General features: G+C 38.8%; 1 protein-coding gene across 1 annotated transcript; it reads right to left on the bottom strand.

Annotated features, from left to right (window-relative positions):
* Positions 1–13,926: 13,926 nt before the first annotated feature.
* On the bottom strand, positions 13,927–21,865 carry LOC127762927 (synaptotagmin-2-like). Its single transcript, XM_052287471.1, has 12 exons — positions 21,453–21,865; positions 20,284–20,382; positions 20,119–20,169; positions 19,916–20,039; positions 17,452–17,570; positions 17,207–17,308; positions 17,060–17,134; positions 16,643–16,719; positions 16,305–16,551; positions 15,871–16,224; positions 15,607–15,735; positions 13,927–14,298 (listed from the first exon to the last, which is right to left on the bottom strand). Exons 1-12 carry the CDS (start codon positions 21,561–21,563, stop codon positions 14,170–14,172), a joined length of 1,617 nt encoding a protein of 538 aa, XP_052143431.1. The 5' UTR covers positions 21,564–21,865; the 3' UTR covers positions 13,927–14,169.
* Positions 21,866–24,284: the final 2,419 nt, after the last annotated feature.

Genomic DNA, 24,284 nt, shown 5'->3' with positions numbered 1-24,284 from the left:
TATCTCCAACTTGACTCATTAGTAGCAAACAACAGTATTACATACGTATAGTATCCATCTAGAAGTCATAATCATGAAATAATCACGGATATCCAAACAAACAACCCGAAACCGAAACCAACACAGCGTCGCCCGGTCAGACCGCAGGCTGGCCGATCCGACCGCTCGATCACCGCCGGTCTGACAGGCATACACAGCCCGGTTTGACCGGTCACATAAAATAATAGAATCCTACGATCACCTGTGAATCCAATCATCTCCAAAACCACTTCGTGAATAAATTCCAAATAACAAAACCAATAATCTCCAATGCCCAATTGTTCATCACAGAATAATAATCAAAAACACCTTTGATTTTACAATCTCCTCCTTGATGAACACATTGGCAAACCAGTCAAAAATGTTTTGGTGTTTGGAAAAATAAAAAACACAAGTGGTAAAAAGCACACTTCGTACAAACGTACACATCGTGCTCGAAAATCCAAAAGAAAACTTCTCCCCCTTTTTAAAAGAAAGAAATTCCCAATTGAACCAAAAACATGCTCTTCTCAACAGCTCTTCTCAACAACTCTTCAAAAATTCACCTTGCTTCTCCAAAAATCCAAAAATTTCACATTACTTCTCCCCCTTTTGACAATGATTTCATCAAGCATAGGAATTAAGTTCATTAATGTTCAAGAGCTTAGCATACATATAGCATATCATGTCATGTGTTGCAATAAAAAGAAGATGAATCCATCTATAACAGAACAAGCATGTATTAAAGTAGTATAACCATGAACCAAAGATTTTACAATTAAGCTTGAATCAACAATCAAAATTCATGATTTCATACGATTTATAATACAACATCTTAACAAGCACATAGGTTGAAGAATAAACACTAAACACATATACCTATTGCATTTATCACTCTTTCTCAAATAACCTTTAGCACAAAATAACCAAGAGAATTTTTTTCAATTTTTTCTTTTCTTGAGCCTTTTTGCTCATATTTTTCTCTTTTATTCCGGGTACGTCCCTGTCGTCAAGACTGTTTACAGGGATTCGGCACCCATTATTTTGCTCACATCGAATACGTCCTTGTCGTCAAGACTTTTTCCAAGGATTCGGTATTCATTTTTTTTATATTTTTATTCTCTTTTCGCAATGAGCAATTAAAGCTATTTGAGGAATAACAATTCAATAAAGCATATATATAGAGCATTTATAAATCAAACCATATGCTAGCATCAACATTGCATATTTTCTTAATTCAAGTATAGAAATTAAATGTCATGCATCATCTCCCTTAAAAGCAAAATCTAAATCTCATGAAAAGACTAGAATACATACAAGCTATGCTAGAGACAAATAAACCTTCAAAGTATTGCTAGCATGCACAAGAAAATACCATATGCATAAACAAAGCTCTCTTTACTCAATTTTTCTCATTGTCATATTATTGCTTGATAAAACCATGAGGTACAAACTCCCCCTCAAACCATGCCAATAGGATGAATTATGCCCAATTCACCACGAAGAAAAGCAAAGTGATTAGAATCCAAAGGTTTAGTGAAAATATCAGCAATTTGCAACTTGGTGTCCAAAAACTGCAATTCAACATCTTGCTTCTCAACATGATCCCTCAAAAACTGAAAACGAATATCAATGTGCTTTGTGCGTGAGTGTTGAACAAGATTCTTAGCAATATTGATAGCACTAGTATTATCACAAAAGAGAGGTACTTTCTCAAAAGTAAAACCATAATCTTTCAAAGTAGATAAAAGCCAAAGAATCTGTGAACAACAACTAGCAGCAACAACATATTCAGATTCAGCAGTTGATTGAGCAACACTAGATTGTTTCCTAGAAGACCATGCAATCAATGATGTACCAAGAAAATGACATGTTCCACTAGTACTTTTCCTATCAATTCTACAACCACCAAAATCAGCATCGGAATATCCACTTAAGCATATAGAAGATGAAGTAGAATACCAAAATCCAAACTCAAGTGTATGATTCAAATACCTCATTATTCGCTTGACCGCTTGACGATGTGAAGCACGAGGAGAAGCTTGAAAGCGTGTACACAAACACACAGCAAATTGTATGTCTGGCCTAGAAGCAGTTAGATACAACAAAGATCCAATCATACTTCTATACTCCTTTTGATCAACAGCTTCACCATCTTCATCAGGATCCAACACAGCTGTAGAACCAATTGGTGTTGAAATTGGCTTGCAATTATCCATCTTGAACCGTCTCAAAAGATCCTTTGTGTACTTCGTTTGATGCACAAATGTACCTTGAGGTGTTTGCTTAATTTGCAATCCCAAAAAGTACGATAACTCACCCATCATGCTCATCTCAAATTCCCTGCGCATAGTCTCAGCAAACTCCACAACCAAAACGTGAGTCGAACAACCAAAGATGATATCATCCACATAAATCTGAACAAAAAGTTGATTATCACCTTGCTTAAGAACAAAAAACGTTTTGTCAACCTTTCCCATTGTAAAACCTTTCGCAAGCAAAAAGTTCTTAAGCCTATCATACCATGCCCTAGGAGCTTGTTTCAAACCATACAAAGCTTTAGATAATTTAAAAACATGGTTGGGAAAATCAGGATTTTCAAAACCTGGTGGTTGTTTGACATCAACTTCCTCCTATATAAAACCATTTAGAAAAGCACTTTTCACATCCATTTGATACAATTTAAAACCTTTTGAAGCAGCAAAAGCCAACAAAAGTCTAATTGCCTCAATTCTAGCAACAGGAGCAAAAGTTTCATCAAAATCCAAACCCTCAACTTGAGTAAAACCTTAAGCAACAAGTCTAGCTTTATTTCTCACAATTAAACCATCCTCATTTTGTTTATTTTTGAAAACCCACTTGGTTCCAATAATATTATGTCCAGAAGGTGGTTCAACTAAAATCCAAACTTTGTTTCTCTCAAAATTTTCAAGTTCTTCATGCATGGCATTAATCCATGATTCATCAGTTAATGCATGTGACACATCTTTGGGTTCAAAAGAAGCAAGAAATGCAGAATTTGCACAAACATCATGAGTCGTTACCTTAGACCTTGTAGTCCGCTCACCTATATTACCAATAATTTGTTCCGGCGTATGTCGTCGTTGAATGTGCAAAGGAGCCGCGACTTCTCAAGTTGATCCACGTTCTGTATCAGTACTGGTCGAAGTAGTAATTTCCGGAGGACCATCCTGAACAGCATCAGCAGAACCCTCAGCCGACGAGCCTGGCCGGTTTGACCGCACCTCCTGTGCTGGTCTGACCGGAGGTGTGCCGGCGGTCTGACCGGCCGAGCCGACCTCGTCGTCATCGTTGTCGTCGCTCTCGTCTTCAAAAATACGACCATCCTCCCCATGAACCTGTGACAGTGTACCTGCAATATCGGGTCTAGTACCTAGACTAGCCTTATCAAAAGAAACTTCGCAAGTCTCCACGATTTTGTTAGTCCCCAAAATAAGTACACGATAGCCACGAGTATGTGCGGGGTAACCAAGAAACAATTCATCGGTAGAACGTGCCTCAAACTTATCCAAATTTCCAGATTTCAAGTCAAAGCACTTGCAACCAAAAACACGCAAATGTGAAACTTTGGGTTCATGTCCAAATCGAAGTTCGTAAGAAGTTTTTCCAAGTTTTGATCTCAAGAAAACTCGATTTGAAATATAATAAGCAGTGTTTATCGCCTCAGCCCAAAATTTTCTAGGAGTTTTATACTCATCCAACATCGTTCTAGCCATCTCAACCAAAACACGATTTTTCCTTTCAACAACATCGTTTTGTTGAGGAACACGAGGAGAAGAAAATTCATGTTCAAGACCTCTTTTGTTGCAAAATTGTTCAAAAGAAGCATTTTTAAACTTACCACCATTATCACTTCGAATTCTTTTCAAAGAACAAGGAAATTCAGGATCCAATCGAAGAAACAAACCACGAAAGTGTTGAAAAGCTTCGTCCTTAGTTGCCATAAAGAAAACCCAAAAATATCGAGAAAAATCGTCAACAATAACCAACACATACCACTTTCCTCCAACAGATTGCACTCTAGCTGGACCAACAGTGTCCATGTGTAATAGCTGTCCTGGTGCATCCGTCATCACAGAAACAATAGGAGCATGTGAAGAAGCAACCATCTTAGCATGACGACACGGTGTACAAACCAAATCAAGATCTTTCTTAAGTTTAGGCAAACCACGAACAAGATCCAAACCACTTAACCTAGTGAGATGATCAAAACCAACATATCCAAGTCTACGATGCCAAAACATCACATTTTTATCAAACTTAGCAACCAAACATGTTATCGCAGGTGAAACAGGATTTTCAAAATCAGCTTTAAACACTCTTCCATAGCGAGAAATATTCAACACAGAATCACCACAAGAATCAAAAACTTTACTTCCAGTTTTCTTAAAGTGAACCTCAAAATTTTCATCAACAGTTTGTGAAACTGAAAGCAAATTGTACTTTAAGTCCTCAACCAAAGCTACATTCTTCAATTCAAAATTTTCATTTACCTTTACCAAACCTGTAGCAAGAACGACACTTGTAGAAGCATCACAAAAGCTAATCGATTCAGTCTTGGATGCCTTTTTGAGAGAGGAGAACCAATTTTTATCACCGGTCATGTGCTGCGAACAACCGGAATCCACGATCCACACGTTCTCCTTCCTTGCCACCAAAGCCTACACACAAGCAGAAGTCGAAGCCTCAGTACTGGGGTTAGAAGATAATAAAAATTTAGGAATCCAGTACTGAGACACACGACCAGAAGATCCAATAGGCATATATCCACGTGCAAAATCAATTTTAGAATTTTCAGAAAAATTCCTCCGAGGCCGGTCTGACCGAGGTACAGTGGCCGGTCTGACCGCCTCTGTACCGCCGGTCTAACCGGTGCCCGGTCTGACCACGGGACCCACTGTGGTCTGACCGGTTTTCTCGAGGGAAAACCCGATTTTTGCCACTTTGATTTTGCAAAAGCAATCTCTCTCTCCTTTTTCTATTTATGAGCTAATCTGAAACAAAAACCAACAATATGTCCATCTTTGCCAAAAAAAGAACAAGTATATTTTTCACGATGATTAGACACATTGGTAGCATTAGAAGATTTAGCAACAGAAGCAACAACAGGAGATTTTGCATGCACGACATTGGATTTTGAAGAAGATGCATTCAAGGTAGACATGATACTAGCAGATTTAAACACAGTTTTGTTAGTATCAGGTTTAACCAAAATCTCACCACTTCTAGCACCAGCACCAAACATAACAGGAGGATGTCTAGAATTATGAGCATAAGGATTAAAATCTAAACCACGGTTATGTGTGCTAACCTTTGATTGATCCAAAATCATGTTGAGGTTCTTTTTACCATCAGAAAATCTTAGCAAAGAATTTTTCAAATAAGAAACCTCTTTTTCCAAATTAGCACAATTTTCATAATCTACCATGACACCTTTGCTTTTACGACATTTGGGGCAAGAAAGCGCTTCATTGTTTTTCACAACATCTTCCATATACTCAACACGACCTAAAGCATCTTTCAATTTCAACTTATTCAAATTACATGTTGAGCAATCCAAAACATCAAGAGGTTGTTTTAACTTTTTAGCAGAAATCAAGTTAAACATCAAACTAGCATGAAAAGCAATTTGATATTTTTGCAACAACTTCTTAGTTAAAAACAACTCATCCAAAGTGCGTGTGTGCAAAGCAAAACTAAAAGCAAGAGAAGATCTATTTTTCAAATCATGTGTAGCATTAACATCTCTAATTTTTGAAATCTCATTCATTAAAACCTCACAATTTGAGCAATCATCATCATTAGGAATAAGAGATTTTAATCTAGCAATTTCAGATTTAAGAGATTCAATGATAAATTCCTGTTTTCTATACATCTTCTCACACTTCTTATTTTTTTCACTCAAAATATTAATGGCTTCCTCAAAAGCACTTACCTCATTATCTTCATACTCTGTGTCAGATTCACCACGCGCCATGAAGCAAACATCGGAGATGTTCTTTCCCTTATCATCATCTCCACTTTCACCATCTACATCACTTAGTGGCTCGAAGGCGGCGCAAACTTGTTGAAAAGCCTTCCTGAGATTGTCCAGCTTCCTCCCTTGGGATGAACCCTTCAGCTTGTTGTTGTTGTTGGTCTTCTCACCATCTTTGTCTTCTCTTTTGCCTCTCCCAAGCTTAGGACAATGCGAACGAAGACGATCAATTGAACCACATTCAAAGCAACGATTTGGACCACCTTTTTTCCTGTTCCTGGCATTATTCATAGCTCGAGCAATTTTTTTAGTAACCAAAGCCAAATCCTCCTCCTCGATTTGTTCGAGTTGATCATCGGATGTGGCATTAAAAACAGCAAGAAAAGAAGACTTAGATGAAGAAGCATCAACATCCAAAGAAGAAGAGGAAGAAACCAAAGCACTCGACTTAGAATCAACTTTTCGAGAAAGAACATTCATCTCATGTGTTTTCAATTTAGTGTAAAGCGAATCCAAACTCAAAGTAGACATGTTAATAGACTCCTGAATAGATGTAACTTTCATCTCCCAAATAGACATGTCAAGACCATTCAAAAAGTGATGAGAAATCTCAGATTGTGGATAATTAGCATCATAAGAAGAATCAACAGATCTAAGATCACTCAAAATTTTATTAAACCTAGAAAGATAGTCATCCAAAGCTTCTCCAGGTTTCATCTCAAATTTAATATACTCCTTTTTGAAAAGATCTCGACGAAGTTCTTTAATGTTATTAGTTCCTTGATGAAAATTACTCAAAGCATTCCAAATCTCATGAGCAGTTCGAAGATGAGCAACACGATCATAATCCGAACGAGAAATCCCACTCAAAAGAATATTGCGAGCTTTGCAATTTTGTTCAAATTCAGTTTTTAAAGCAGCAGTATTAATCTCTTCAGGAATCACATAAGGATGAGAAACTTTTCTCCAAATATCATAATCTTCAGCCATAATATAAGATTGCGTCCTACTAAACCAATGAGAAAAATCCGTTCCATCGAAAACATGAGGCTTAGTTGAAAACCTAGCAGGAGTAGCCATGGCAAAAACTCTAGATCGATAAAAATCCAAAGAAGAAAACAAGGCTTTAATACCACTTGTAGGATCGAATCACAAGAACTAAGCCAACCAGAGGGGGGAGGGGTGAATGGTTGGTATACCCAAAAACCGAAAACTTTTAGCGGAAATAAAAGTTACCCTCGAAATCGACGGAAGTCGGTCTGACCGAGATTGATCTGCATGTCTGACCGAGTGGATGCCGCCGGTCTGACCGGTGTTGAATCTCCAGTCTGACCGCCGAAGTCGCCTGCCGCGCTTGTCGCCGCTGCCGGTCTGACCGCCCGTATGCCGCCGGTCTGACCGCCGGTGAGTTGCCGGTTAGACCGCCGAAACCCGGTGAAACACAAATTGAAGAACTCTTAAAGTAGATGACGACTTTATTGATTCTCTCTGTGTTTACAAAGTGCACCAACAGTACTCCTTACAAAAATTTTGACTAAACTCGAAACCCTAACTCAAAACTCAACTCAATTGCTCTCTAAAGCGATACCGGGAAGCCTCACGCTCCCCCTCTATTTATACCCGAGGTAGGCAGCCTAAAGCCACGAACCAAACTCATACTAAGAGTCCTAAACACCTTAGGAAACCCTCTAGTACAAGAATGAAACTTTACATAACCAATCGTACCAAATTTGGACTCCTTCCAAATTTGACTCCGCATCCCATACGCACACAATACCTCCATCGTATGCCATATGGAATGTCCATCAACCACGTGCATCAACTCTAGCCTAAGTATCCCGCATGATCTCTGACCACCACGGACGTCGTCTTATCCCCAAGCTGACTCCCGGTCCATCACCGCAAATACTCTCCCGAGACATCGAGTCACCTACACATGAAATAAACAAAGAAACCATATTCCGAGACCAAGCTATCTCCAACTTGACTCATTAGTAGCAAACAACAGTATTACATACGTATAGGATCCATCTAGAAGTCATAATCATGAAATAATCACGGACTCCAAACAAACAACCTGAAACCGAAACCGACACAGCGTCGGCCGGTCAGACCGTGGGCTGGCCGGTCTGACCGCTCGATCACCGCCGGTCTGACCGGCATACACAGCTCGGTCTGACCGGTCACATAAAATGATAGAATCCTACGATCACCTGTGAATCCAAACATCTCCAAAACCACTTCATGAATAAATTCCAAATAACAAAACCAATAATCTCCAATGCCCAATTGTTCATCACAGAATAATAATCAAAAACACCTTTGATTTTACAATTATTTTATGTAAGGAAATCTCCTTGGGAGCCTTGCTCAAATGTATGCAATGAAGATCCAAATTGTTGAACCTGTATCAATCTACTAATCCAGGAATTGATACAGTTAAAACATGTCGGTTACCGAATCATTAGTTTTGGGACCCGACAAGATTTCGGGCCAGATTTAGCCCAATGAGAGGGAGAGGATTATTTGTAGGTTGTTTTATTTTAATAATCTCTGAAATTGGTTTTTGTTGCTTTAATACTATTTAGGGTGCTCGAGGGACCAATTTAGAGCATGAGAAATTTAAGAAAAATAATCCAAGCCATATTCGATTTTTTTTCTTCCCTGTATTTTAGTGTTTGAGATTTCTTTTAAGCTTTTAATTATTTATATTATTCCCTTTAGAAAGTGATTATATGATTTTATCAGGACGTGGCAAATCCATTCCCTTACAAGAATCTCACCACCGAGATTGGAAAGTGCTAGCAAAAAGGTAGGTGTGGGTGTCATCTTCACTTCTTATGTAGCTTTCCCTTTCATCTGACCAATCTGATAAAATCTTCCAAGAGAGAACTGTTTGATTGGTGAGATTTTTCTTCATGGCATTTCTCTAGCACCAAGTTGACTTCACAATTTTGGAAAAGTTCTGACGTCGTCTTCTTGATCTATCCAAGCTAAGCTTATATCTGAGTTGCCGGTACTTAGAGACGCCGCTTTCATTATGAGGTTGTTAACTTTGGTACATACATCTTTAACTGAAAACAATATTTTCTTATGTCTTGATGTCGATGTGATCTTATTGTAGCTTCGCATTGGCTTTCTTATATTTCAATGTTTCCTGGCCTTGTGATGTGGTATATTTTTAGATTAGTTGATGTTGAAGATGAAGGTTCTATGTATCTTGGAAACAAATACTCCTCAAGGGAATAACTATTCTTGCTTATTTGGTCTGGCATATTTACCACCTGTCTTAAAGATTACCGCCAACTGGCTTGTGGTTGTTGTGATCTGTTTATCTTGTCGGCCTGATGCTGCACCACTGGATCTGTAGCAAGGAGTTCCTCTATATTGTCGCATGTAGATTACTTTGGAGTAGACACTTAACATAGCTTGAAATGGATACAACTCGGGTTCAATATCTTAACATACAAATTAATGTCTGCTCTTCTCTGTGGGTCTCAATTATCGGAATGCACCTTATCCTTTCATATACCCCAACCTTGATGTGACTCTTTCATTGGATATATCTGCCAGTGTGATATATGGTATGATCTACTCCCTAGTTATCCTTTATCAATCACCTTTCTGCCTATCCCTTTCTTAGATGGTGTGAAGCAAATCTTCTGTTTCATCGCCTTTCAGAGAAAACTTGAAATGGTTCATCAAAAGCTATATCGAATGCCTTGTGAAAATGATAGCACTCTGAGTGGGTTTACACCACTAGGGTTTTGATGCAACTTACGAACTTCACTTTCACTTATCCTGTCTTACTATAAAGTTATAACCCACTAACTCCTAAAGCTTAATATGCAAAGAAGCCACATCATCATCCACTAATAATCATTAAATTTAAATATCATGTAAACATGCTATAATATCTATAATTTTATAATTTATTAAATTTTAGAGCTTTTAAAATGCAAGCATGTTAAATCATGATCCCACATAATTCACATAATATTTCAATATATATCTTCATTATTTTTTTATGATATTTCTCTCTTTTCTTATTAAGTCATATCACATCAATTATTTTTAGTGCTTAAATGATTAATCTATGGTTCAAATTATCTCTCTACCTTTCTTCTCATTAATTCATATCACCTCAATTATTTTTAGTCTTTAGATGATTAATCTATGGTCCAAACTATCTCAATATTTTTCTACTTTTATAAAGTCATATCACCTTACCTTTACATTTGAATTATCATTCTATATACTATTTAAATTTAAATTATCATGAACCATGTTAACATAAGTAATCTTATGTTGTCTAGCTATCTTACACATTATTTTTATTCATTGTTATCATACTAAAATCCCGCAACAACGCGCAGGGTTTCACCTAGTGGAGTTAGAGAGTCATGATGGACGGTCACTAATACAAAAACGATTTTTCATGGCGTCACCCTATAATTTTTGCTTGCGACTGTTGTTGATGCGAAAACAACCGTACACTAAAACCGCCAGCAAAAGCGTAACGAGCGGTGGGGGCTACAAACCGCCAGCAAAAACCAATTTTTGTTGGCAGCCACGCTAAGATGTCCGCCATAAAAAAACTCTATTTTTTTGAGGCGGACCTCTTAATTGTCAGCCAGCGAATGGTAGGTAAAGAGGACCGTGACAAAAAAAAATGAGGCGAATAAAATCCACCGCGCGCCCCCACCGTCCACCAAACTCGCCCTCTCTCCGCCTCTTTCCCTTCTCCCTTGGTCTCTCTGCCTCTCTCTCTTCTCCCTCGCATCTCTCCTTCTCCCTGCCTTCTACGGTTGCTGTCGCCACTCCACCACCGCCGCATCGGCCAACGGAGAGGGCCTCAGGAGGGCGGCTCCGGCGCCGGCAGGCCTCGAGAGGGCGGATCTGCCGTCGCCATTCCTCGGGAGCAGCGCGGGGAAGGGGGCTGTCGACGAGTAATACTCGCGGACTGGATGAATAGAGTATTGGGGTACGTTGGAGCAGGGGTCTACGTAATACGACATCAAAACAAACAAAAGACAAGGATTATACTGGTTCAGGCCCCTTATCAGGTAATAGCCCTAGTCCAGTTTATATGGGATTGATGATGATGAGAACAGGTTACAAAGAGAGTAACTGAAACAGGCGATACCGGCGAGATCATAGTTGAGGGATTCGACGAGATCTCCCGGCGAGTTGGCTCCGTGGACTCCGGCTTCGTAAACTTTGGTGGGTGTGTTGGCGATGAGATACGATGCCTTTTGCCCCTCCCTAGGGGTCCCTTTTATACCGTGGAATACCTTCACCCCCAAGCAAGACTTGGAGATATGTAAACCGACACGATATACTAAAGACTTTACCATTTCCGAGTAGGACTTCAGCAATTCCTTAACTCGTAGGGATATTTTCCATAATTTGAGGCGAATTCCTAACAGCATATACGAGAACCAACCGTATATGCGAAGGTATACCTTATCGGTATATTCCATAAGTCGTAGGATAGAGGGTATGCCTTATCCGTAACCCTGACAGGGGCAGCGGCAGCGGCGCCAGCTCTTAGCGTCAACGACGCAGGGAAAGGGGCGGCGGGGAGTGGATCCGGTGCCTCCTCCTCCTTCCCTCTGGCGACGATGGCATAGAGGAGGGATGGCGGCTTGCGCATGCGGCAGCGGTGCTCGGGAGAGGCAGATCCAGCACCGACGGACTTTGGGAGGTGGATCCGCCACCGCCAGGCCTCGGGAGCGACGCGGGGATGCGGGCAGCGGGGGCGGTGGCTCTCAGCGTCAACTCTCGGCTCAGCGGCACGGGGGAGAGGGCGGGAGCGGATCCGGCGCCTCCTCCCCCCTCCCCACCGGCAGCAGCAGCAAAGAGGAGGGATGGCGGCATTAAGGTGGCTAGCGCAGGCGGCGGTGTATATTTGTGATGATGATGTATTGTTAATCTGTTCTGCTGATGATGCCAATGTTGATATTTGTGATGCTTTGTATTTGGATTGATGCTTGAATGATGTTCATATCCATTTTCAATTTTTTTGGTAACTTCCTGGATGAGATGGTAGAAAGGGATTTTGGGGATTTATTTTTTTCCTGGAAAATCATTTTTAGTGGCGGTAGGCATAATCTTGCCGCCTGCAGAAGTCCATTTTCGCTGGCGGTCCACTTAATTTTGCCACCAATAGCGGACGTCTTAGCGTGGCCACCAGCGAAAATCGATTTTCACTAGCGGTCGGCTGCCCGTCAGCACAAATGATGCATTATTTTCATTGGCCTTTGATAGCTGGCGGTACAGTTGGCCGCCAGCGAAAACCTATTTTGGCTGCTAGCAAAAATTGTTTTTTTAAGTAATGGGTGGCCCTGATGATGAAAATGGTGGCCCCATGGTTAGCAAGCTGGTTTTGGCTGGCCAAAGCCAAGATGGCCTGGCATCTGGTTTGTAAGTCTGTTGGAGCCTCCCCCCCGGATTGTCAAATTTTGACTTGAAGATTGAGATAGTAATTCCATTGCAGATGCTCTAAATAAATGTTTTGTTGTCTAAGACCAAACTCAGTCCAGCCACTGAGCCAGTGTACCAATTGCAAGAGCTCGTGAAAGTTTGGAAGAAGTCCAACCTAACTACGGTTTTAGGAGGAACACAGATCAACTTTTAGAGGCTAGGCATGTTGACTTGTTTTTAGAAGCTGGACTTGTTGATTTTTGGAAAGCACAATATTTATTCTGTTCTTGTTGATCACACGATGCTAAGTTGGTTAACATTGTTCTGTATGTCGTTGCGATTTGTTCTGTTGTTGATCAGCCGATGAAATCACAGATTGTGTTCCTGCTTTCTGTTGTCGGATCAATCTAAAATCGACATATTCGTAGCCATTGTATTTGTACATTTTATTTTATTTTCTCAAAATGATTATCACTACCGGTTTGTAACTAACTAAAATCGGTAATGATATTTGTTTCGTTGCGAGAGACCCATTGTCTAAAAAAGGGCAGTGATGACCACCAGTTATATATGAATCGACAGTTAAAAGTTGTCTAATAATGAAGCATACCGACAGATTTGATTAAATTTCTAGGTTTATCTGCACCCATTATAAAATGACATCCATTTGATAACAGAGATCTATCCAAAATTGCATACTCATTTCCACTATAACTCTTCACCAAATACTGTTCAATATCAAGTGACTATATGTATAGAAATTTCAGGTGACTGAGAATTAATAATGCCATTAAAAAAAGTAGGGTTTCTAAGGTTTCATACAACATAGTGTATATGATGGAGTGCTAGGTTATATTCCTTTTACAAGTAACAATAGGGAATAACTAAACAGCATTGAAACGTATATAATTATGACTCCTCTATTTTGTCATTATATGCTATTTTCATCAGATATTTACACATTCATTTAGTCATTAGCTACAAGTGAAAATTTGAATTTTAAAACTTAGTTTATTCTAGGTTTTTTTTTGTTGAAGTTTATTTTAACATTTAAATTTCTATGGACACTTGCATAGAAGTTTTTTATTCATAAAATATTTTTCAAGTTGTTAATAAGCCGTTTCGCCTATAAATTTAAAAGCAATCAATGGCAATAAGAAATGAGCACCCCAAATATGATAGACAGAATAGTTGCGAATAAATACTCAAATATGCAAAAATAAAAGCAGGCTTGTCGTAAAAAAGTTTACAAAACTAGCATGGTTTATATTCGAAAACTGGTGGTTAATAAAATATTGATCCCTATAAGCTGTTTTCCCAAAAATATAACATCACTGTTGATTTTTTAGCTTTCTAAAAATAATTAAAGCTATATTGTAACTATTTGAAAAGTACAAACGCAACAGTAGTGCACAAATGGTATATCTAGTAGCCTACAATTTCTAATAGGCACTGACAAGCACCGTTAAAACTCGGTGTTATGCTGTAGTACAAATAACACAAATTCATCGATTCTCATACAGAATACCAATTCCATAATTAGTTCAGGCTTCCTGGTTTCTGTTCATAATCATATATACCAACCAGTGAGAATCTGGGGGAAACAATGAAAAGCATAGTTTTAAAAGTGGAATAATTCAGAAGGTAAGATATGTCTGCCAAATGATACATACAAGTGTAGAAAGCATTCTAAACAAGAAACTTTACAAGATTTCAGCCCGTGAGTTCTAAGATGTTCTCCACTGAAATTCCAACTGGATGCGGCCATTTTTCGAGTCAATTAGATGATATTTCTCATTGATCCTCTTATTGTTTATAACATCTGCAAGACTTATGACAACATAGCCAAGATTTTCCTAAAAAGAAACAGCACAGAAGGCCAGAAGGATCAATAGAAGAACGTTAATATAAAGCACTAAATCAGTGACTATCAAGATTTTAAGCTTTAAAGGAGATATCTGCTATAGTACATTCTTTAAATTTCAAAACTTTCAATTGGATATGAACTTTCACAATACAAACTTTTTTAAAAAAACTATCTCTATCCGGGAAACAAATCAAGCCAAACTGATATTTTAACCAGAAAATTTAGTTTGGAATTTTTTTAACAAGAAATGAAGGGCAAGGCATGACAACAGCATAGGGATTGAACACACCTAGATTCAAATGCTACATTGTTGTGTTAGTAGTGGTTCTTTCTTTAGTTCTTTTTCGGAGCCATCGACGGCATATTTGTAAACAAAACATAATTTGTGAATAAAACTTTTATATACATGTTCTTAGCGATCTAAAAGCAAAGGCTGAAAAATAAACTTCGATGAAAAAAACTCAATCAGCTCCAAATGTAAGGTTGAAAATTCAAATTTTGACTGATAAGCATAAGCATAAGTGAAAAGATGAGGCCCTTTATTGCAGCATGTAAACTACGAATGGCCAAGATTATTCTGGATGAATACTTAGGATCAAGAGTAAATATCAAAAGCGCTAACTAGCACTCTAGGCCCCCCCAGGGGCAACTGTAAACAAACTCCTACGAAATTCTCCCTCCGTAAAAAAGAAAAAAACAAAAAAAAAATCAAAACAACTTCTAGCTACGAATCTAAACATAGCTTATGTCCAGGTTCGTAACTAAAAGTTGGTTTTTTTTTCTGGGACGGGGGGTAAATGCCCTGCAAAGTAGTGAATGTATCCCGTGATTTTAAATACATTCCCACGACAGAAAATTTGTTCCTTAAATTAGCATATTCAAATATTTCTTGTGGCTCTTAATGTTAATAATCTGTTCTATTTCCCCGCAAAAAAAAATGTTCTACTAAAAACAACTTCAAACTTGGAGGCTGAATTTAGTAATAACTTCATATAAAAAATAACGAAATGAGATGCTGAAAACTGCTTTTGCAGTTATCAACAAGTTTCCAGTGGTTCTCCCCGTACTGGTTATTAGAATTGCAGCTAGAATTGTCAGATAGAACTTTATTTTCCCTGACCAGCTGCTGTCCTGCAGTGGGAACTGGTGTGCCTAGCAATAGTGTTCACTAGTTATAGCTTAGCTGTTTTTCTCAATAGGATTACACAACTAGGAAGTACAAATCTCCATTAATCTTTAAACACTAAAAGTTGATGTCACAACACAAATAGAGATAATCAGATCACAGAAATGATACCTTGGAATGTATACCGATGCTTGGTGGTCTGCTAATGACTTCAATTTGCATTTTATCATTTATGGGTGGTTCCTCGCAGACAAACTGAAATTCTTGCTCCCAACGTGGATCACGATTCTTCTTAATATGCTGCATAAACAGTATTACAAGATCAAACATTATATTTTATAATGTAGTGACTAAAACTACCCATTGATTTCAAAATTTCCTACAGTAAATGTTATTGGTGAAAGTTTATTACACATTTAAACCTGTTTTTCATACCTTGGTCTTCCTTTCTTCACCTCTAAACACAATTCTTACATATGGATTAGTGTGGTGCTTTCCTTCAACGTCTTGTGCTTCATGAACGATAACTACCAGCAAACCACCACCTTCCGGTGTGCCATCAGGGGCTTTTTCAATGGTGCCAGATTCATCACTTGTATCAACATCAGAATCACCTTCCTTGAAAGGCTTATATGTTACATCAACAGTGAGCTGCCCCCGGAACTTGTCATTTGCTGGGTCATTAGCATCCATAGTCTTGTGTAAGTCAAGTGTAAGTGACTTTGCCTCATCAGGAATAAGCTCTTTCAATGGGATAACACTCATTCCAATCTTGTCGTGCTTCCCAACCTGATAAGAAAATTGTATGTAGGATTGAAAGCATCTGGATTAAACAGCTCAGGAGGATATTTAAAATTATTAACCATTACCTGCTCCCAATCGTAAACAGTAAGCTCAAGAGCCTGAGATTCTGGGTCTTTGACAACTAATTTGAAATCTTCATTCCATTCAGGGTTCAAGTTGCTCCGCTTCACTGACGTTTTCTTTGATGGGAGTTTTTCCTCTGTTAGCTTTAACTTCACATATGGATCCGATTTTCCCAGAAAATCCTTTTTGGTGAGTTTGACAGCCCGTACGATGTTAACATGCAAAATTCCAACAGGCTTCTTTTGTGCTCTTCAATTCAATGTTATAAAAAGAAGATACCAAATTAGCAACCAGAAGGACATGCCTTGCAAAATAGTAGATAGATTATAGCATGCATTACTTTGCTGGATCCATGATTGGCACCTCAAGTACTTTTGGCCACAAGTACATGTTTGCTACCTGAGTCTTGATAATCTCCTGCAAGGTAGGGAAAAGTCAACAGTTGCCGACATGTCACCATCAACATTTGTGAAGAAAAAACGCCACAGATTAAGTTAGAGTAGACAGGTGAAAATTTAGGCTAAAATGTAGTAGTGGAATAATCAAAGAAAACCGGATGAATAGGCACTTAAGCAGAAAACTGAGAGTAGTTTAGTGGAGTTTATGTTCTACTTAATCTCTCTTATAAGGGATACGTCAAATCATTCATTATTCTATAATTCATGAACACCAGAAATGCAATTGAGATAAATGAAATATAACCCTATGGGATATATCAGTATATCCTAAATATTTGATGATATGGAAACTATGTTACCTGAACAAATACATAGAGACCTGGAATTGCCATGAGATCTGCTCCTAAGAGTTTCAGACCAAAATCAACATGTGGCTGCAAAGAAGAATACAAGCATTGACGATTCCATCAGTAATTACCAGAATGAATATATGCTTGAGTGTTTACCTTCTCCATAAGTGAAACAACTATTTTAGCAAAACAAGGAAAGCTAGGCACCAAGGGCTTCAATGTTATGCGTGGTAGAGCAAAAACATGCAAATCAATAACCTACAATATTAGACATATAATACTGGATCAATATAACTTTTGAATAGAATTATAAGTCTGCAAATTAGCCTAATCCCATCAGGACGGAATCAAAAAAATATATATTTCCTTTAATTTTCACACTTTCTCTTAAATGGTTGTACCTGTGCAGTTGCTTTTAGCCCAAATGCTTTGACAACAACAGTGATATTCGGATTTCCAGCCCACTTGATGGAAGGTTCCATTATAAGTTCTTGCTCATCTGTGGTGTAGACCTTCATCCCTATATGGAAAGTTACGGAAATGCGATATCATCTCATCATATACAAAAACACATCAGTCAGACACAATAACATCATCTAGGTGCTTAAGAGAAATATTTAGAATTAGGTAGAATTAGGTAATGCAGAGCAGAGTTATGTACTCTGAAATTATTGTGTATTTCAGGTAATGCGGAACTATCATAGTGGAAACATGCTGGTACAGATAGTAAACCTTGAATTCATATGTAGCACCATATGTTCATGCGCTTGACTTAGCGAGTAGTAATGAGATAAGATAAGTTCATATAGATACTACAACACAATGGCATATATTCATACAGAGCTTAGTACTTATCGTAAATTTTGTTTCACAATGGTAAATGAACTGTCAGATGGCTTGTTGGTTTGCATCTGATCCAAGGGAGGAGAGCAGGAGGTCATGATTACCCGGCTAGCATCGTTTGTTTAGATTGCTCACATGGGAAGCGTTGGGACATTTCGCGTTGGGGTCTGGCACATGAGTTCATGGTCGACAACTCTGGGATAAATTGGGCCTGGTCAGTTGGGGCTAGCAGATTTCCAGATGAATACAGTACACTGAAGCAACGGTTGGTAGAACAGTGAAACCATTTCAGGCTTCGTATATGGCTGGTTATACTATTTACCATTTCCAGGTGATTAGGTCGGTATAAATCAAAACAAGCGTCAATTGGTCAGGAATCTCTGTGTCATTTGCACTCCTATCATCACACGACCAATGTACAACTTAAGAGTCTACCTGGCAGATTTACAAAATCATTGTCACCCAATTTGGCCTAACATAATCTTAGGGGCAATTATATAAGCAGATTTATATAAGCTGATGGTAGGATCAAGTGGATAACATATCTTGCTATAGATTTATATGAGAAGCTAAAAGCCCATTTCAGCATAGAACCTTAAGCCACATTGTAGATTTGAAGAATTGCATGTTCAAAAACTTACAAGTCAAGTGTCCAACGAAAGTATACATAACATTTTGGGTGGTATATTCGATAAGTGGATCTACTTGGCTTATCTATACTCCTTATAAAAGGGAGTAGTGGTGGTGGTGGTTCTTCCACCACCCCAACTACCAACTCCCAACTTTTTTAAGAAAAGAAAATGATATGTGGGGCTAGAGGGCCCACATCTCAACTACTCCCACCAACTCTCTACTTTTCGTGGGAAGGAAAAAGGATTTATGCGGGACTAAAAAGGTCCACATGTAATTAACAAATATGTTCAACAATTAAGAGATATTAATAACATGTTAATGATAATTTTCTTTGATTAAAATTCCGTTGCAACGCACGGGCAATATGCTAGTATGCTATAACTCCGCTAACATACATTTTTGCTTTTTAAGCTAGGTCGAAGAGAGCTTTATCACAAAAGTGCTTAATTGGCACCATAATCCTGCACGTTTCTCATTGACGCGGAAATGAGTGTTCAAACTTCAAATAGGTTTACCTGGATTGGATGCCTAAGTTAAGCTAGGCAGTTACTTTATTTTTGGTTTCATTTTATTAGTGATTATTGATAATCCAAATCCAGATAGAAGCCTGAGTGCTTGAGCAAGAGTAGGGCCAATAACATGAGTTTGTTAGGAACATAAGTGGGCTGGGCTGGCTCCGTCGCTTCCAAAGCCTAGCCCAAGAGGAGAGGAACTACAAAACAACAGAGTATGCACTTCTAGGGGGAGATCGATCGATCAATCGGCGAATGGCAAACGGTGGCGGCGACCTGGTGGCCGGTTGGCACCTTGTCGATCTTCTTCCTCCCTACCTTCCTTCTTCCTCTTCCTTCCAGAAGTTTCTGGCATCTTCCACCAGTTGAATTCCCTTAGTTCATCCTCCTCTCCACCTCTATTTACTGGAGTTTGGTTGCTATTGCACTGGATGCTTGCATATTTGAGTGGAATTGAGATTGGAAGTCTCGGTTGCTAACAGAGTTGTAAGACTGGAATGTACACCTAAACAACTTGCTGTTGCTAGGTATACTCACATTTGGCACATAAGCTATAAATTCAATAAAGTAACTTTAAAAATAATATAAACTAAGTGTAACTGGCCCTTTGGGCCATACTCTTTCTATTCTGACAAAGGACTATGTAGTTTCATAACTGACTCTTCAACAAAAATGTGATATTTCACATAAAGTTCATAAATATAGTTGTTTCAATTAGCCGTGGATCTGAATCTTCCATGGTTACTTGATCAAATTAGTTAGGCATTCTTAGCATGAAAAGTCTTTTTACGATGTAGCAACTTTTGGCTAAAAAGTACTTCTGTGTAATTAAATTGATCCAAAATGTCTGCAACTAAGATATAAGAGTAGAACTAACCTTGAAATGTTGGTGGTAATGAACCTAATGTTAATGTCTCAAATTCAACCGAATCAATCTTATACTTGGCAGTGTTCTCAGCAATAATTGGCTTAGCGATTTCCTTTGCAGTTTTACATATTGCCTGTAAAAGACAATATTTACAAAACAGTGCCAAATAAAAACTTGGACAAATAATATTGCACTAGCTTGTATGAGCCAACCTTGTCAAGATAAGGCCAAATGTTTTCGACAAACTTGTTAAGCCAATCAATCTTCATAAACAAAAAGTTAAAATCAGTAACGTTAGACTATAGGCCTATTAAAATAGAAACTTAAGATGGCATGACAAAATATAAGCTTCACGTTCACCCAAAGAGTAAGCATACCCGGTCAAAGTCTGGATTCTTCACCCAATGAGGAACCTCAGGAAGCATGCTTTCTAGAGATTTTGTATCAAGTTCAACAAGTGGCCTGATTACAGGGTCCTGTGCAATTGACATTCAAACAGCAAGTGGTATGTTATGTAATGGCAATATAAGGCTGAATCATGCAATCACAATGACAGTGATAGAAGATACAGATCGATCAAATCTCAAGCCAGTATACCAAGTCATGGTTAGAACATCTAAGAGACTAACCAATCTATTGAATGCTAATAAATTTATGCATTCTACCAGATAGTATGTACAAGCTGTCCACTTTTATTCCATATGTTCTAACAGAAGTTCAATTTCAACGGTGCACATTAGTAAATTCCAAAAATACAATATGGCCGTCATTTGCCCGTGCAAGCATAAAACAGATATTCAGGTTGTCCTGGAACCACTCCAAGAATAGGTTGTCCTGGAACCACTGGAGGAAGGAATTACTGTGATTTTTGTACTTAGGTGTTTTCTGTTGGTCAAGTCAATTCCTCTGACCCATTGCAAAGGACGAACAATATTCAATCTGAAACAGGAAGAAAAGTAGAGCACCCTGACCAGCTCTTTTTTGAGACCAAAAGCGGAACCCCTGCTTCCATACAAAGCAAATAAAAAACAAGAGTACTAGAGAGACCTTTTGAGGTCGCTACAAAAGGGAAACAAAGCCGCCACCTCCATTTACAGAGACCTTGAAATTCAAAATAAAGTCCTTGAAATTCAGGAGTACTAGCAACGAACATCTGATTTGCTTTGGTACAAAATAAAGCCCTTGAAATTCACCTCATGCATAACGAAAATTCGTAGATTGCAAATTCGTCTTCTCATAAATCACATCCAATCAGATGATTATTCTTCACATCCACAGTAGAGATGCAGGGCTAATTCGAAGGATCCCATTAGAACACAATCCTACTGTTATACGATGAAAGCAAGCTAACTCCAGCTACCCTATACAGCAAGCCCAAACCAAAGGAAAGAACTAAACCATGAGTTTTCAGGAATGCATATCACTGTATCATCTCGTACAGAGAAGCCTCGAAAACCATCCCGTTTCTCGCTTCCAGCTCCACTAATTCACCCCGACGCCAAACCACAACGAGGCATCCAACGAAAAGAAGGGTGGCGAATCGTACCTTGACGTCGGTGGGCTGGAAGTAGATGAAGAGGTAGTACCCAATCACAAGCCCCATGGTGACTCCCACCCCAAACCCGAAGAAACCCAGCACAGTGCGGAAAAACCCCATCTCCTCCCCACCACCGCTCCCCCAACGCGAGCCGCCGAGAAGAGCAAGAATCCGAAAGCGAGCGCCTCAGATCACATGAAGAGGAGACGTGAAGCAAGCAACAGGGGCAATGTCAAACGAGGAAGAAGATGCGGATGGGATCTAGGAGAGGAGAGGATGCGTTGCAGCGCGCACAGTAACAGCCAGGATGGCATTGATAGCAGCATCCCTCGCTCGCTAGTGGTGGTAGGGAAGGGCCATTATTATCTTCCTAATAATGGTGCCGCAAATGGGGTTACTAGGCTTAATTATTATCTGCCCAATCGGCCACACGCTGCTGAATTGCTCATGGTGATTGGTGAGGTGAGATCGATGACGAGGTCGCCGCTGCTGGCGGTGTCGGCGCACGCTGATGGCAACGCTCCTCCCACAAGATTTCGGAAACGGTTCTTTTTTTTTAATTTTTTCGTTCGGGAGTATATATATCTTTCGAAATATCGTATCATAAAGATTTTTAATCTTTGGATTAAAATCCGATAGACACAGTAAAAGGTAAAAAGCAACTAAGAAACACCATAATGGACACTAAATTACCATATCTTCGAGAAAAAAACCAAATCCAATATAAATTTTAAAACTTACATGCGAAAATTTAAAAATTACACTGTAACTTACAAAAGTTACAATGTAAGTTTTATACATTATATTGTAACTTACAAGAAAATGCACTGTAAATTTAAGTGAGAAAATCGAGTGAGAGATAAGAAAAAAACTTTCGAGTGAGGTGTAGCAAAATCGTTTTCGTTTCTAGGATGCGAGTCCTGTATCTCTCGACGGGCCTTTTCTGTGATTATTTTTTGGATCGCTTTCTGGTACAGCACCGTGAGGTCCACGAGCTGTGTATCCTTTTCCCGTTGATCCTCCGTGTACAAGATTGTCGATATTGTTTCTTTCTTTAGGTTTACAGAAACAAATTCAGCAGAACTTTCATATTACTCATTTACTCATGCATGGAAAACATCATAAACTCTACTATTATACTCAAATAGAATTCAGATAAAATTCATGTGAAATTCAGACTTACTAAACTGAACCAATTGAGCATATCTCTGCTATTATAAAAATTGAAGATGTTTTTACCGGTACATTGGTACGTCATCCGTGTATGAGTCGGTTTTTAAGTTCGTTCGCTTTTGGAAATACAGATTTGTATTTGAGTGAGATTTTAAATCCGTTCGCGTTTGGAAATACAGAAGGAGTCATATAAAAAATATGTTTTAAAAAACTTGTATGCTAACTTTGAGATGATCTGACTCATAATTGCAGCTCATGATTTTCTAAAAACTATATATACAAGCGAATTCTCACAGTGTAACTATTATAAAAATTTTTATGTTTTTGTCCGTACTTTGGTACATCATCTATGTATGAGTCGGTTTTTAAATTCGTTCGCTTTTGAAAATACAAATCTATATTTGAGTCGGGTTTTAAGTTCGTTCCCTTTTGAAAATGCAGAAGCAGTCGTATAAGAAGTCGTTTTAAAAAAAACTTACATGCTAACTTGAGATGATCAGACTCCTAATTGCAGCTCATGATTTTCTAAAAAAATATATATCCAAGCGAATTCTCACAATTAATTTCACCTTAACTAAACCGTACAATAATAATAAAATTAAAATAGCCTTCACCCATTGCAATGCACGAGCAATTTTTCTAGTCTATATACTAATATAAAAAGAAGTTGTCCCTAGCAATCTTACACGTGAAATCATCCCCTCTCATCTCATCCGTGTATCCACTATCTCATCTAATCTCATCCGTCCGCTATCTTCCTCGTTGTATGCTATTCATCAGTGATTCCACCGACTCCGCTGCATAAATCCCCGCCACGATGACTCCGCCCCCCGAATCTCCGCCGTCTCCTCGCTCTGCAAGCATCCTCCCTCCTCGCGACGGATCTGCAACGATGCACCGCTAGACTAGCGCACCGCTGCCGTGACTCCTCGCCGCACGCATCCCCTTTCCGCTAGAGCCTTGCCCGGGACTTTCCCCGATGGCGCCGTGGTGCTTTTGTGCCCGCGTCGTCCAAGTTTGTCCGTCGTTCCGCCAAACCTTCTTCAAGATTCTTGGGAACTTGTGATTTGTGGACTTCTTCAAGGTGAAGGCCATTGGGTTTGCCTGGGATCATCTCACTCAGGTATTGGATCCTTCTAGATTCCCTGTTTATTCTCATGCAAGTGCTACCGTGCTATTTTGAGCTGGTTGGGACTGGAGTCACCAAGTTAGTTGGGTTGGCATAAAACTGTTTTGAGCTAGCGAGTTGCATATTTCGAGGTTGTTCAGTGAGGAAAATTGAAGGGTAGATCCGTTGATTTGGGGTTATAATGGTACTAATCATCAAAATTCCTACTGATTATTGACATAGCAATTGAATGGTTTAGCTGTATAATAATGTTTAGTTATATATAATTGCTGAACTAAATTATATGTTTACCAAACTGCTTTGATTTTTATCCAATTCCTCTTGGAACATCAGGTCAGCAGCTATCAATTTAAGAAATTCCTTTTTCCATATTTCCCATCACATTTTGAGTCGAACTATATTCCTGAATTCATCTATGCGCATGCTGCTCGCCTAGCGAGTCACTCTCCACAAAGGGTGCCCATGTGCTGTTACTATTCATGCTATTTGATTCTTTTGTGTGTACATATCCCAAAAGTTTGATTGCATTTTTTAGGTTG

Source organism: Oryza glaberrima, chromosome 2 (assembly GCF_000147395.1).
Source record: "Oryza glaberrima chromosome 2, OglaRS2, whole genome shotgun sequence".
NCBI classification, from domain to species: Eukaryota; Viridiplantae; Streptophyta; class Magnoliopsida; order Poales; family Poaceae; genus Oryza; species Oryza glaberrima.
The sequence above is the reverse complement of the archived record's forward strand: the minus strand, read 5'-3'. Positions and strand labels throughout refer to the sequence as shown.

Excerpts from the sequence above, each read along its gene's own strand:
- LOC127762927 (XM_052287471.1), bottom strand. The coding sequence starts at position 21,563 with ATGGGGTTTTTCCGCACTGTGCTGGGTTTCTTCGGGTTTGGGGTGGGA. Across the intron at positions 17,571-19,915 it reads ATTACCACCAACATTTCAAG|GGATGAAGGTCTACACCACA; the intron begins GTTAGTTCTACT and ends CTTTCCATATAG. Across the intron at positions 16,720-17,059 it reads GTCTCTATGTATTTGTTCAG|GAGATTATCAAGACTCAGGT; the intron begins GTAACATAGTTT and ends CCTACCTTGCAG.